General features: G+C 36.4%; 2 protein-coding genes across 3 annotated transcripts in view; one reads left to right on the top strand and one right to left on the bottom strand.

The window, feature by feature from the left end:
- Window positions 1–4,528, bottom strand: part of DTD2 (D-aminoacyl-tRNA deacylase 2) — a 100,326-nt gene extending 95,798 nt beyond the window's left edge. The window contains exon 1 of one of the 2 annotated variants that reach the window (XM_053697928.1): window positions 4,434–4,528. The gene's annotated coding sequence lies outside the window, so the exon portion shown is untranslated. Of the gene's footprint in view, window positions 1–769; window positions 821–4,433 lie in introns of those variants that run through there. The other variant, XM_053697929.1, reaches the window with a different exon arrangement.
- Window position 4,529: 1 nt separating this feature from the next.
- Window positions 4,530–16,582, top strand: part of NUBPL (NUBP iron-sulfur cluster assembly factor, mitochondrial) — an 82,446-nt gene continuing 70,393 nt past the window's right edge. The window contains exons 1-4 of the mRNA XM_053697927.1: window positions 4,530–4,668; window positions 11,316–11,463; window positions 11,574–11,608; window positions 11,862–11,952. Of these exons, the coding sequence (XP_053553902.1) occupies window positions 4,609–4,668; window positions 11,316–11,463; window positions 11,574–11,608; window positions 11,862–11,952 (334 nt within the window). The 5' untranslated portion in view covers window positions 4,530–4,608. The remainder of the gene's footprint in view (window positions 4,669–11,315; window positions 11,464–11,573; window positions 11,609–11,861; window positions 11,953–16,582) is intronic.

Raw genomic sequence — 16,582 nt, 5'->3', positions numbered from 1 at the left:
GTTATAATATAATATAATTTTTTTAGGGGAAAACAAAATGCATTAAAACAATCAATCAGAGGAGATAAACGTGAGAATGCACTTTAATAGACTAAGATAGGGTAGGTGGTGTGCATCCTATTGGCTGCACCACCTGCCTGGCAAAAAAACAACAAAAACACAATCAAGCGCCAAAGATGTAATACTTTTCCCTCCTGGGCACTGCTGTCACTTTCAGAATACAGAAGGCATTGCTTTGTTTTAGTTAAACTTTAGAATGTGATCTCAGTTAAACCTTCCTGTGACGTACGGGATTAACCAACCCTGCAACAGTCACCAGTTTGTCACAGTCTAGCCACTCCAGGCAAGCTTGCAATTTAGTTCAGTGGGAGCAAGGGTTAAAAAGCACAGTCTGTACTAAACCCAGAAAAAATGCACAAACTCTGCCACTTACACTAAACTATCTCATATGGAAAGTCTAAGGAAAAACCCAGACTAACAGATGTCGCTTATATTTGGTCATCCGGTAACATAAAACTGTATAAAACATGTCTTAAGATATCCTAGTGTTTCAACTCTGTGTTGTCATTATTGCCTCATAAAAACCATGGTAGTGTCTAGTTGAGCCAGATGCAGGTAGTAATAATCAGTAGTCCCATAAGTTTGACTTTTTAGATAGTTATGGTACAGAGTTGTAAATTGCAGAGAAGAAAAAACAAAGAAATAAAAATATTAGGTCTTCATGACACTGCTGTGTGTATTTTGCCAAACCTCATATACTGTATTTTACCATCATGCGATTGTCTTTGTTCAGTAACAGTGTGTTTAGACCTTGTTTTGTTAGCCACTCCTAAATAGGTTATTCTCCCAAATATGAAACTGATGAATCTCTATGACCAATAACAGAGAACCTATGAATAGATCTCCCGTGAGGAAAACCATTGCATTCAATAGGTGATACTCCCTTCACATCCCTCTGACATTCACTGTACTCTGAGAGGAATCGGGCTTCAAAATGCTGAGAAGTGCATATCAACGTAGAAATCTTAGCACAAACTTACTTCACCACCTCCATAGGAGGCAAAGTTTGTAAAACTGAATTGTGGGTGTGGTGAGGCGTGCATTTATGGGCATTTTGAGGTTTGGCAAACTTTGCCCCTCCTAGTGGGATTGTGTGTCCCATACGTCACTAGCTCATGGACTCTTGCCAATTACAATATTGTTTCAACGGTTTTTTTTTTGTTTTTCTGTTTTATGCTTAGAACATACAAGAATACAAAATGTAACAATCTACAGGATGACTTCAAAAATGCATAGTCCTGGACAGATTCAACATAGAAATTTCTGGAAAAGATGTACACACACTGTATTATATGAATTTGTGAATAGTATATGTTACACCCATAATAGAAATATATATATATATATATATATATATATATATATATATATATATATATATATATATATATATATATATATATATATATATATATATATATATATAGGTAGCAAAAACTTGCACTCACTGGACTTTTTCAAACACCAAAAAATTTATTTTTAATGTGAAGTTTCGGAGACAAAGTATCCCCTTCCTCAGGTCTGAGGAAGGGGATACTTTGTCTCCGAAACGTCACATTAAAAAGAAATTTTTTGGTGTTTCAAAAAGTCCAGTGAGTGCAAGTTTTTGCTACCATTATCTATTACCTACTAGCACCCTGGCTGATGAAATTGAAGTGAGAGTGCTCATCCTGGAACTATATATATATATATATATATATATATATATATATATATATATATATATATATATATATATATATATATATATATATATATATATATATATATATATATATATATATATATATATATATATATATATATAAAGAGCAGTTTGACCAATTATTTAAAGTAAGTGAAAAGTGTTTAATGCTTTTATTTCTTGAATAGCTTTTAAAGGAATTATTTTGGAAACACAATGTTATAATATAATATAATTTTTTTAGGGGAAAACAAAATGCATTAAAACAATCAATCAGAGGAGATAAACGTGAGAATGCACTTTAATAGACTAAGATAGGGTAGGTGGTGTGCATCCTATTGGCTGCACCACCTGCCTGGCAAAAAAACAACAAAAACACAATCAAGCGCCAAAGATGTAATACTTTTCCCTCCTGGGCACTGCTGTCACTTTCAGAATACAGAAGGCATTGCTTTGTTTTAGTTAAACTTTAGAATGTGATCTCAGTTAAACCTTCCTGTGACGTACGGGATTAACCAACCCTGCAACAGTCACCAGTTTGTCACAGTCTAGCCACTCCAGGCAAGCTTGCAATTTAGTTCAGTGGGAGCAAGGGTTAAAAAGCACAGTCTGTACTAAACCCAGAAAAAATGCACAAACTCTGCCACTTACACTAAACTATCTCATATGGAAAGTCTAAGGAAAAACCCAGACTAACAGATGTCGCTTATATTTGGTCATCCGGTAACATAAAACTGTATAAAACATGTCTTAAGATATCCTAGTGTTTCAACTCTGTGTTGTCATTATTGCCTCATAAAAACCATGGTAGTGTCTAGTTGAGCCAGATGCAGGTAGTAATAATCAGTAGTCCCATAAGTTTGACTTTTTAGATAGTTATGGTACAGAGTTGTAAATTGCAGAGAAGAAAAAACAAAGAAATAAAAATATTAGGTCTTCATGACACTGCTGTGTGTATTTTGCCAAACCTCATATACTGTATTTTACCATCATGCGATTGTCTTTGTTCAGTAACAGTGTGTTTAGACCTTGTTTTGTTAGCCACTCAGTGGGGGACAGTGTGACAGGATATGTGATAGCAACATGTCTCTGTCATATCCTGCAATGAGAAAGTTCAGTAGTTTATAATAAAGCCAAGGGTGTTTGTATGACTGTGATTTGTATGTTTACTCTTAAGTTGCCTAAAGTCCATCACTGGCAATATCATTTATAAAACACATATTATATGTGTCTGTTAATATATATAAAAAAAAGAAGCTTTTACAGAGGTGGACGGGGGAAATAATATGGAGAAATAAAATATAAAAGTTTTAATTTGAAAATAATTATTCTACTTATATGATATTAATATGGACTGCTCTTACTGCTTTGTCTTTTAAATGCTGCAAAGTAGATTGAGTGAGTTTACCATTGCTTTAAATAATTATAACTACATATTAATAATATTATTATTATTATTACATAGTATTCACAGGCTAACATTTACTTTGCATACATAAGCATATCTTTTATTTAGTGTGTTTAAAGCAGAAAGTGTAAAGTTATATCATAAGAAATAGTGTGTGTGTTGGTGTCAAAACGACTGAAGAAATAGATGTACAAAATGTATTTAAAGGGACATTGCATTCAAAATATAAATGCACATAGATTTATTGCATCTTTGAATAGAAACATATTTACAATAAACATGTATTGGCAAAAATGCTTCTATTAAGAGTTATCACTGTTTTAGTGTTAACATTTTTCTCTGCACGTGCATGTGAAGCATAGCTAGATATTTTCACTGCACCCACATGTGAAATAATGCAGCTGCTCAGATCATCAGTGGGGCTTGTATGTCACCAATTAACAAATTGAGTCATTACCAGATGGTACAAGCACCGTAGTCTCTCTGAACAAGTGTTGTGTTTAAAATGCTGGTGCACGGTGCATACTTAAATACACTTTTGAAACAGCTATAGCTTTTATTAGAAGCATTTTTCCTAATACATATATATTACAAAATTGCTTCTGTTCAATACCGAAATGCACCCATATGGTTTGCAATTTTGGCTGGAATATCCCTTTAACTAAATGCAAAGGGGAACATTGATTGTTTGGCCTGCTGAATGGTTCAAATTATTTCTTCTCAAGAACACACTAAATTAGCTTGAAAAAAATATTGTTTACATCAGGCATTTCCAGCTTTGGCCCTCTCTCCATGAGAATAGAAGAATTAATCCACTTAGCAAAGGGAGGATGAAATATTAACCATAACCAGGCTTCAATGAACAGGGAAAGAACACCCTGCTCCACATGACAGTATTGGTATTTTAGAGAACAGGGATCTCTTACAACTGTGTACTCCTTAAAGGATCGAGAACAGAATAAGCTTTTAAAAAAATAATTGATTGGGCAGAACTTGTTATAAATATATATACAATACATATACTATTTATTCATATGAATATATGTATTGCTCTGCATCATAACCCAAAATTCACTTAAATTTGATATTTTTAAAACTACAAAGATGAACACACTTCGTGAAAGAAACCCTTATTTTAGTTTCAGCATAAAAAAAATAAATGATCCTGATACTCTGTAACAATTCGTGTCTGTAAAGCGCACAGGTAACCTAGTTCCCACTTACCAACAGTACTCCTCTAACCTCTTTGAATGGTAAAAGGTAAATGATTTCTCTACTCACATTGCTCTGATTGGCTGATCAGATTGGAGGCTTGGAACGCACATTTCCGCCTATTCAATTTCTTGGAAATTATACTTCCGCCTACAGTTACCGTCACGTGTAGTAAAGTGAAACGCTGGTGTTGACATTGATCTTATCTTCTGGTGTGGACGATTGTTTTCTGGTGGCTGGCTTAATGTCAGGTCTCAGGCTTATGAGAGCTGGGCTGTTGCGCCGTCTGGGGCAGCAATTCTTGGTACGTGATAAGTTACGTACCTGCATGACCGGAAAGGTCTGCTAGAGCCTGTAGTTAGATTCTGATTATGGTACCGTATTTGTTTTTGTAACGATAGAGCCTGTGTGACTAACAATACAACAAAACCCTGCAGATTTAGTACAGTAGTAAGCGTTCTAATTTTTGAGATTTAATAAACATTACAATAAGATAAGGTCACAACCTATAGATGACACAATTGAACAATGACAAATACATATATAATAGAGTCACAAAAACATGTATGATTTGTAGAATATATAGCTAAGTGACATTAATAGTAGTGACCTATAAAATGAAAACCTTTATTTTTTTATTCCTCCTTTGAGCATATCTGGTCACTTTTATACCACCATTAAAACATGAAACATTAAAGTAGCAGTATATTATAATATAAGACCGCTTCTGGGACTTCAAAACACTGTTGAACACAATAACTATGAATGCAAGAATATAATATGCAAGAACATGAGGCTGACTGACATCTATAGACTGATTTTATATCTTTACGAAGCAGGCTTAGGGGGATGGGCAATATGGATTATAAACTGGAGGCGATGGGAATCTCTCTTAGGCTAAGAAGGATGAGGACGTGGCATACATTAGATAACAGGATAGCACATTTAGGGACCTATGGTAAAAACATGTTTTACGGGACCATAACATGAACTCCGAAAAAATCAGTTATATAGTATAGGTAAACTTCTGAACAATAAACTATCTTAGACTGTTGCCCCGTATCAAACATAAGAGAAAATGATCCTTCGAGGACTATAACAGATAGCCGATCTAGCATTCATACTTATTAGTCGACATTAGAGTTAAACGTTACCCACTTTTTAAATGGATGCACTAAACAAAATATGAAGAACCCTGTAAGTGTTGCATATAAACTCTATTACTGATATTATCCTTGGGGGAAAATTGTGCTAGGAGATTCTAAAAGCCTGGGGTGTAGGTATTTCTAAGAGAGAGGCAACAACGGCTTACACCAGCCTTGATTGGTTGATAAACATCACTATCAAATCCTAGTGTGGTTTGCTATATATAGATTAGCTGTATATAAAGGCTGAGAGCTCATGCGGACACTAGCTGTAAAAGAATGTACTGCAGTATGGCTTATAAAGAAAAACTGAGTGGGACAGTGAGGCACATTGGACCTATAATGTGTATAGCGTCTGTAGGTATATTATATTTGTTATACTTCTTATGTATGCATGGGTATTAGCTCTACTTCTCAGTTGTAAGTGTTGTTCTGTGAATCTATGCTTAGCCAGCACTCTAGGAGGCCACCTCAGACCTAATGTCCCAATTTAAAAATTCCTCTCTTATTTAATGTAGGTAACTCCACTTGCTTAAGCAGATAGCTGTCGCACTGTCTCGGCCGCCGACAGCACGACAACTAGGAGAGTAGGAAGTGTATTGTGGACATCATTGGAAAGACAAACAACATATCTGTCTCTATCCAAAGTGTTAAGTTCCATATAGCTTAGTTTGGTAGCCATCCCATTACTACACAGGAAGTTACAAATAAGAGGGTAGGGCTTGCTAAATTGAACTAAAATATCTTTACAGACTATTACTGAGGTATACAAGCTAATCATTATTAGTGCTAAAAAAAAAAACTCTAAAACCATAAAAAGGGATATTGGAAGGAACCCATATGGAAATTTTACTTTGTAGAATAAAAGATCAAGTCTGACAAGTATACACTCTCTGGAACATGTGTAGTCCCAAAAGATACCTCCTGGCCCGTCTGGGCATGATAACAGGGTGATGGTCCTCTTGAATCAGGCTCAGTAGCCATCATTAAAGAGTATTTATATTTAAGAAAGGGGTTCTGGAGAGACTCAGTTCGATGACAGTTCAGTCCCAGCGGAACAACATTTAATGAAAGATATGTTTTCCTTATTTGTGAACATATCACGGGCAAGCAAAGGTTTAATAGGTACTCAGTGAGGATAAAGTTTAGCCCACTCCTGTGCGATTCAAAGCACTAACCTGATATTGTGACAAAAGATCATTCCAATGGGAGCCTAGAAATAATGTGTCGCCAAGAAGCCCTGGGTATATGGTCCCGCAATCCATTGTAGGAGACACAAGCAGTCTCCTTTGAGGGTAGGCAATATTAGCTTTAAGATACACATGTCGATTCGTTATTTCCTTTGGCTGAGTAGAACACAGTGTCCGATGTACTGGGGGCCTGATCTCAGCCCTGCAAGAAAAACTCGGGCCTAGCTGCTTCTGCTTCGATTCATGATATTTCAATCCATGGTTCTTTGAGTAATCTCCAAGACCGTGGACTTCAGCCTGCGTGAGCTGTACTTCAGAAAAACGCAGCATGACTCCAGAACGGACTGTCCAGGATCTAGCTCCGCTGTCGTCTGTGGCTGCAGAGTTAAATATCAGGGACACCTGGGAGCTCCCTCCCGCTAAGTCAGCTGTGTATGCGGTAAGTTTGTCACCCTGGCTGACTACAAGTACGGGATGTGTTGAGGCCTTCTCGGTAGGTATTTATTCCAGCTAGGTTATTGGAGATACCTGATCAGCTCCATCCACTGCGCATAACTGTGATCGAATCCCAAAGCTAGCCGCAATTAGGCTTGATAGATTCTGGTAAATCACCTCCAATAGGTTAAGCACTGTGTCCTCGAGAAGCTGCCACTCGAGAGCCATAATTCTGTTGGCGGTGTGGTTGTTAAAGGATACCAAAAGACAGCCCCATATGTTTGTGTGCTTCTAAGTTCGGAAGAGACAAGACAGCTTACAAAACTGTTATACCCGGATCACCGGGGGGGGGGGGGGTTAGGTGAAGGTTTGACCCGCTTCTAGGCCGTCACTGCGTACCTCCCTGTTCCGGTACCTCAGGACAAAAGTTGGTATCTCATTCAGTCCTAGATGGAGCCGTAGTTAAGTGATAAGCAGTGGATATATAACAACTCTTCAGCCACTGAAATAAACGACTGTCATGGCCACCGCCGGGAAGCGCCACCCCGCTTTTGTTTTGTTTTTTACCTGTCAAAACTTTATATATTTTTAAGTTGACAACCCAAGGTATTGATCTAGGCCCATTTTGGTATATTTCATGCCAACATTTCACTGCCAAATGCAATGAAATAAAAAAAAATGTAAACTTTTCACAAATTTTGGGTTTCTCACTGAAATTATTTACATATCGCTTGGGCAATCATGGCACAAATGGTTGTAAAAGCTTCTTTGGCGTCCCCTTTGTTCAGAAATAGCAGACATATTTGGCTCTGCCATTGCTTTTTGGCAATTAGAAAGACGCTAATTGCAGCTGCGCTCCACACTTCTATTATTTTTAGCAGTGAAGGGGTTAATTATGTAGCTTGTAAGGTTAATTTTAGCTATAGTGTAGAGATTATCCTCCCACCTGACACATCTCTCCCAAAAAGTTCTCTTTCCTCCCTCACCCCCCACTGGTCACCCCCATCCTAGGTACTGGCATACAGTCTGCCAGTATGAAAATCTATGGCTTTTTTAATTATTAAATATTTTTATTTTATTTTTATATTTTTTGCAGTGTAGGATCTTCCCTTACCCACCAACCTCCCTGATCCCTCTCAAACAGCTCTCTAACCCTATGCCTGCCATTTTAGGTACTGGCAGCTTGAACATGGAACTCTTAGTGTGATCCTGTGCTATAGATTCTAGACTATATTGTTATAAAAATAATTATTGTATACTTTATGACCCTGTAAATGGATATAATAATACATATGGAATGACTATACCAGGGCAAGACAAATCAGGAAGCCGCAGCTCTTAGAATTTAAAGAGAAATAAAACCCAAAGATTTTCTTTCATGCTTCAGATAGAGCATATGATTTTAAACAACTTATCAGTTTACTTTTATTATCCGATTTGCTTCAGTCTCTTAGTATCACTTTTATTATCCGATTTGCTTCAGTCTCTTAGTATCTTTTGTTGAAACAGCAGCAACTGGGTGCTAGATTAACACATTGGGTGAGCAAATTACAACAGGCGTGTAAGTGAAGCCACCAATCAGCAGCTAGCACCAAGTGGTGCATTGCTGCTCCTGAGCCTACCTAGGTATGCTTTTTCTTCAAAGGATAGCAAGATAAACAAAGCAAATTAGATATTAGAAGTAAATTTAAAATTGTTTAAATTTGTATGCTCTATCTCAGTCATGAAATAAAAACTTTGTGTTTTATGTCCCTTTAAGCCTGGTTCTTAAATTTGTTTTTGTTTTTTAGTCTAGTTGTGTACATACTCCTTTTTTTGGGGGCTCTTAAAGGGACATAAATCCCATAATCTTTCATTCATAATTCAGATAGAGCATATATTTTTAAACAACTTTTAAATTTACTTAAAGGACCAGTCAACACTGTAGATTTGCATAATCAACAAATGCAAGATAACAAGACAATGCAATAGCACTTAGTCTGAACTTCAAATGAGTAGCAGATTTTTTTTCTGACAATTTTAAAAGTTATGTCTTTTTCCACTCCCCCTGTACCATGTGACAGCTATCAGCCAATCACAAATGCATACACGTACCATGTGACAGCAATCAGCCATTCACAAATGCATACACACTTATTCTTGCACATGCTCAGTAGGAGCTGGTGACTCAAAAAGTTTAAATAAAAAAAGACTGTGCACATTTTGTTAATGGAAGTAAATTAGAAAGTTGTTTAAAATGACATGCTCTATCTGAATAATGAAAGTTTAATTTTGATTGAGTGTCCCTTTAATTCTCTTGGTGGTATTGTATTTTGTTGAAGAAAAACAGTGCACTACTAGAAGATAGCTGAACACATAGGGTGAGCCAGTGACAAGATGCATATATGTGCTGCCAGTAGTGCATTGCTGCTCCCGAGCCTACCTATGTATGCTTTTCAACAAAGGATATCAGGAGAATGAAGCTAATTTTATAATATAAGTAAAATGGAAATTGTATGCTCTATCTGAATCACAAAAGAAAAAATTTGGGTTTAATGTCCTTTAAAGGGACACTAGACATAAATATCTTTACATTGCAGTATCTATTTTGTCAAAATGCTAATTACTTTAGTGCTTTTTGGGTGTTTTTAGACTTGCTGCACCACCTGCTCATACCCCAACAAAGCTTTTTTTCTCTGTAATATATCGGGTATTTTAGTTAAAGGGACAGTTTACTCAAAAATGTTCTCCCCTTTAATTTGTTTGCAATGATCCACTTTACCTGCTGGAGTGTATTAAATTGTATACAAGTAGCTCCTTTACCCTTATATTGGCATTTTAAATAGTTGATTTAGCATGTGGTATCCCCACCTATTCTGAAAGATTGTGGCCGCAGGTCCAAGCTATAGATAAACTTTGTAAACACAGCCAGCAGAAGAAATTACACTCCCAGTGGGATATAGCAGAGATAAGGTAATAAAATGTTGATTTTCCATTGTTCTCTCCAAGTACTGGCGATTGTTTTATGGACAGACATAAGATAAAGAAACAGGTATATGTACACAATGTGATACAGTAATGAGATCTGATTATACCTACAAGCTCAACCTATTTTATTAGGTTGTGGCTTCTAAACACACAATCAGAGCTTTAATATACACAAATAAACCTTAAAAAGCAAATCTCATACATTTTATACTCTGCAGTTGGTTAAAAAAAGCAATTATAAACACATTAAGGGAAACACTATTTTACAGTATACTGTCCCTTTAAATATAAGCTAATGCACAGTCCTGTCCTGTGTCAAAAATCTACGTATACAGTACACACACATTACCAGGGTTAATAATTCTAGCACATAGTTCTTCGTGTATGTGCATACTTACCATTTGTTTTGTTTGATCTTGCAGACTTATAGAATAGTCTTATAGGTATGTCTGAAAGACAACTCAAAGAAATTTTGTTCTGTCTTTTATATATTATTTTTATTATACTTTATTTATAAAGTGCCAACAAATTCCACAGCGCTGTTCATAGATACAAATGATAAAAGTACAACAATGATACAATATTTGTAAGAGACAAGACATAATTTATCAAACAAATATATAGACACACGTACACACACAAACATACAAACACCCTTTTTCTGGTCCTAAAGATGTTGCAGCTTTCTCCTAAATGTGAAATGAGTTTAATAGTACATTTAAAACATTGTGCCTTTTAGAATGAAGCAACTATCCACCTAAGAACATAATAATTATTATTATTATCGGTTATTAATAATAAACTGTTGTTTTTCAATAAACATCATGGAATAAACTTTCACAAGAGGTGGAAATGACAAACACTGTGGGAGACTTTAAGAATGCCTGGGACAAGCATAAGGCTAACCTACCGACTAGATAAGTTTATACATTTAGGAAATATTGGGCACACTTGCTGGGCCTATTGGTCTTATCTGCCTTCAAAATCAATGTTTCTTTATCTGGAATCCAAAGCGGCATATACCTGTACTGCTTACATGTCAATGATTGGAGCAGATTTGTCCTCCCTATAGTATATACTTTCACACCTGACTTGCCATTTACTTTATTTTATGTATTGTTTGGCTTACGTTTTCACACTAGGGGACAAACAATGGCAGCAGTAGTCAGCTTGTGTTGTGTTACACCAACTCACTTGCTGGTCTCTCCTTCTAGTCCTCAGCATCCCGAGAGGAGAAACTCAAGGAGAGGCAGGCTCAAGTGATGTCTCGTGGTTTGCCAAAACAGAAGCCAATTCCTGGCGTAAAGCATGTGGTAGTGGTGGCTTCTGGCAAAGGAGGTGTTGGCAAATCAACCACAGCAGGTACAGTTACCTTTATGCTATTACAGACTTGTAGTGCAATCCATGCTGTAAATACTGCATTTGTTTACTTCCAGAAATGCAAATAATACTGTTTTTATTTTTTTTAACAGTGAACTTGGCACTGGGAATAGCTGCAAATGATCAGGTGAGCTTATGTCTTGGAGATACACACTGCACCAGGACCTCAGTACTATGAGGTGATATGTTTAGCTCTTTAAAGATCTGTCATTCATGTGTCACCCTCAGTCTTGTGTAAATACAGACATATTAGTGAATTCATTCAGAGGAAATACATTAGCTCTAACATCATGCATGACCCTCTGTTCCAGTGCTTATTTTAGATATATTACCCCTGTGTTAGTCTGTCCTGTCTGATGTTCTTTTTCCTGTATCTAAAGGTTAACTCCGTAGGCTTGCTGGATGCTGATGTGTATGGTCCATCAATTCCCAAAATGATGAATTTGACAGGAAACCCAGAGGTGTCTGAAAGTAAGTGACCATTGTTTAATGTCATTGTGAGACTTCTGATTCCTTGATCCTTTCATACAACATTAAAAGGGCATTAAAGTGAAAGTACGTTTTCAGACCAAACTTTAATTACATCTATTCATCTCCTAAACTTCTATTTAATCGCTAACTTTTATTTAAGAAATACCTTCTTATTTATTTTTTATTCAGTATCGTATGAACATACCGATATTTATCTTGCACCACCCACCCGCTCATTTCCAGATTTTCCATTTTCAATAGTAAGAGCGGTCCCACCTGCAATGCGCATGCGTGTCTCATGAACGCGCTTGTTTGTTGTCATTAAATTCAATGAGACACGCATGCGCACTTTAATTTATGGACGTAAAGTTAGAATTCAGACGCCACTGGGGGACCTATCAGAAAGTAGAAGATGATCTTCATCATTTAAAAATAAAAATTTTTTAGAGCCAGGCGGAGTGACGGCGGTTTAGATTAGCGGATCTAAATGTAAAATTATAGTTTTATTATAGCAAAAAAAAGAAATTCATGAATTAAACTCCCCCTTAATTGATTTGTAATTTCAATTGCCACTTAGAGGTTCAGTATAGTTTACTTTCACTTTAAACACCTCTTGCTTTTGTATAAAATTGTAGTTGTCCCATGCTCCCTAGAGAGGCCAAAAGTCAAATTCTGTAATCTGAAATGTTTCCAATCAAATAGCTGGTTTAGGCTGTTTACAGCATTTTGAAATCCAAAGTTTCAGGTTTTTGTAATTGGGACAAAGCACAGTTTTTACACAGAAACAAGATTTGTTTATTGCCTTTTAAGGGATCACCGATACTTCTAAGCAAGTTCTGGTTAATTTAACTGTGCCACCTCTGTGGTGAGATCCTGCACTAAAAAGGGCTCCAAAGCAGCCTCCACAAACCATTTACATGTCCTATACATTATTATGGCCCCATCAGAAGGCAGACTAAGTACATACCACATGCACTCGTTTGCCCACATTGAGCACCAGTTCAACTACATGCATTCTACATTTCTTATGCCCACATCAGATCCCAGGCTAGGTGCATGACTTCTGTAATCCTATGCACATATAAGTTCACTGGCCAGGTGCCTGCTCCTCTCCTGTATTCACCCACACCAGATGTTTTCGCCCACTTCCCATACTTTTCTGTTCTGCTATGAAGCCTTGCATCTGGTTCTATCTCCATTCTCGTTTTTGTGTTCTTGTTTTACACAGAACCACGCAGTCTAGATCTGTTTATGTTGTTAGTGCCTTTGCCAGGCCTAGAACGTCCTTCTCCTCTTTCTTGTCCCTGTGTGCTGGACTCTGTCACTTAAGACAGCACCTTGTGCATAGTGGAAGAGAAGAATGGATGAAAGCTCCTGGCCAGACTGCCACAGCAATGTTGCAGCCAAGTGAATCATGGTCCTGTCTAGCAAATGTGTATGAAGGGGTAGGGGGGAGCTACAGAGCTTAGGGTCTTGTCTGTGGCTCACAATGGGATTTATATTATCCTGATGGGATATGAGATCACATTTCTTGTCGTTTCTAAAAAAAATAAATAAGATTTAGACCTTTATCGTCCTATTATTAGATTATAATAATTTCTTTCTTAAAGGGACAGTCTACTCCAGAATTGTTATTGCTTAGAAATATAGATAATCCCTTTATTACCCATTTCCCAGTTTTGCATAACCAACACTGTTATATTAATATACATTTTACCTCTGATTACTTTGTATCTAAGCCTTTGCCTACTTCCCCCTTTTTTCAGTGCTATTTACAGACTTGCATTTTAGACAATTAGTGCTGACTCATGAATACCTCAATGGGAGTTAGCACAATGTTATTTATATGACACATGAACTATCATGGTCTTGCTGGGAAAAGCTATAAAACTACATGAGATAGGAGGCTGTGTATAGTGGCTTAGAAACAGGCAGAAACATAGAGGTTTCAACTTTATAAAATACATTAATATAACAATGTTGGTTGTGCAAAGCTGGGGAATGGGTAGTAAAGGTGTTATCTATCTTTTTAAATAACTCCACGGGAGTGAGCACAATGTTATCTATATGAAACCCATGAACTAGCAGTGTCTAACTGTCAAAAGAAAATTTGATGATAAAAGTAAATTTGAAAGTTGTTTAGAATTGCATACCCTATCTGAATCATTAAAGTTTAATTTTGACTAGACTGTCCCTTTAAAGGGACTGGAAACCTCAAATTATTTTTTCATGATTTAGATAGAATGTACAATTTTAACAACTTTCCGATTTACTTCTATTATCACATTTTCTTTATTTTCTTGTTATCCTTTGCTGAAGGAACAGCATCGCACTACTGGCAGGAAGCTGAACACATCTAGTAAGCCAACCACAAGAGACAAATGTGTGTAGGCACCAATCAGCTGCTAGCTCCCACTACTGTAGGATATGTGCATATTATTTTTCAACAAGGGATACCAAGAGAACTAAGCACATTTGAAAACAGAAGTGAATTTAAAAGTGTATCATACTTACATGTTCTATCTGAATGTATGCAAATTTAATTTAGAATTTCCTATCCCTTTAAGTTACTGAACAAGTTATAAGGTATTTTGCATTTTATATGTGATTTTTTTTTTCCTTATATATGTTAATAATCTTGGTGATGTCACTATTGATACTTTTTCAATGTGAGTTAGCAATGTTTGTCACATGACACAGTTGTGCTATTAATACTTCTTCAGTGAGTTTGCAATGTTTGTTACATGACTAATGGGTGGGTGTTCTGTAAGTCCAACATACTTTCAATATGATTTATACACATAGAGCATACAGGTTTATATGGCATGTTGCTAATCTCTTGCTATGACTAATCTCTTATAAAAAGTTGAATTATTCTAAAGGTCATTTGTAGAAGGTGTCAAAAAAAAATATTTTTTTTAAATATATTCATCTGTAGCTTTCTGGTGCCTAATTAAGCACAATAATTGAGAATATATCAACTTATGATAAAAAAAGTGTTTTCTTCAAAAAGGTACAAAAAGACACAGTGCATGTATATGTTATGACAATAGGCAGCCATACAATTCAAGCCATATTTGTCTATTCATGTTTATTCAAAAAAATAAATCACATGCAGCATATTAAGACATCCTGTATTTCACACCTATGGGCACATATTGTACCAGTAGAAGACTGAGTTAAAGGGACAGTCTAGTAAAAATTACACTTTTGTGATTCAGATAGGGCATGCAATTTTATTGGTATTGTTTGTTTAAAGCTGAACCTAGATTGGCTCATATTTTAATTTCTATGCACTTGAAGGCCGCCTCTTATCTCAGTGCATTTTGACAGGTTTTTTTTTACAGATAGACAGTGCTAGTTCATGTGGGCCATATAGATAACATTGTACTCACTCCTGTGGAGTTACTTAGGAGACAGCACTGATTGGCTAAAATGCAAGTCTGCCAAAAGAATTGAAATATGGGGAACATCTGCAGAGGTCTAGATAAAAGGAAATAACAGGGGTAAAAAGTATATTAAATTGATTGTAAACGTTAACAAATTAAAGCCTAGTGTCAAATAATACTCTTTAAAACAGGGGCACTTTAATTCATTAAAGTTCACAAAGAAGCTTCTTTCTTAAAATACTTACATTTGCGTTATGGTAAACATAACGCCGATCCTCTGCCCGCATCTGCTGCTTTCTTTAGCAGATCGATGACAAATCAGACTTCCTCCAATTGTTGTGTAGCCCCATTGGCGTCCAGCTCGTGAAGCACGCAACGATTGTAGGAAGCCGGATCGTCATCAATATGTTAATGAAAGCAGGAGCTGCGGGCACAGGATCAGCGTTATGTTTACCATTATGCAAAAGTATTTTTTTTTTTTTTTTAAAAAAAAAGCATGTTTGTACATTTTATTAAATTAAAGTGCCCTTGTTTTTTAAAGTATATGTTCACTTTTATGCTACTTTTACAGTCGTATGCAAAAGTTTAGGCACCCTTGACAATTTCCATGATTTTCATTTATAAATAATTGGGTGTTTGGATCAGCAATATCATTTTGTTCTATCAAATAACTGAAGGACACAGTAATATTTCAGTAGTGAAATGAGGTTTATTGGATTAACAGAAAATGTGCAATATGCATCAAAACGAAATTAGACAGGTGCATAAATTTGGGCACCCCAACAGAAATATCGCAATAATATTTAGTAGAGCCTCCTTTAGCAGAAATAACCGCCTCTGGATGCTTCCTATAGCCTGTAATGAGTGTCTGGATTCTGGATGAAGGTATTTTGGACCATTCCTCCTTGCAAAACATCTTGTCAGGGTTTTTTTCCCTGCTTTGTTTGCCATGTGCTGCTGGCAGCCATTTTACTCACCTCTCTTGCTGACTCTGGTACATAGCGTGTGATGCTGCTCATTTCCTGCATGTCCTTTTATGGCCAGACTGGTGTACATCATCCATGTGAGACATGTTGCAGTCTCAGAATTGTGATGTCATCACTTAATATTTAAAGGGCCTCTGTTTAGTATGCTTTGCCCTTTGCGTTGTCTCAGACCTGTTTGTGAGAGTTCTAGTTCCTGTGTATTACCTGGCTGTCTGACGTCCCTCCTGGTTCCTGATCCCTGGCTTGTTCCTGACT

This window comes from Bombina bombina, chromosome 1 (assembly GCF_027579735.1).
Source record: "Bombina bombina isolate aBomBom1 chromosome 1, aBomBom1.pri, whole genome shotgun sequence".
In the NCBI taxonomy this organism is placed as follows: Eukaryota; Metazoa; Chordata; class Amphibia; order Anura; family Bombinatoridae; genus Bombina; species Bombina bombina.
This window is presented reverse-complemented; position numbering and strand designations above follow the sequence as displayed.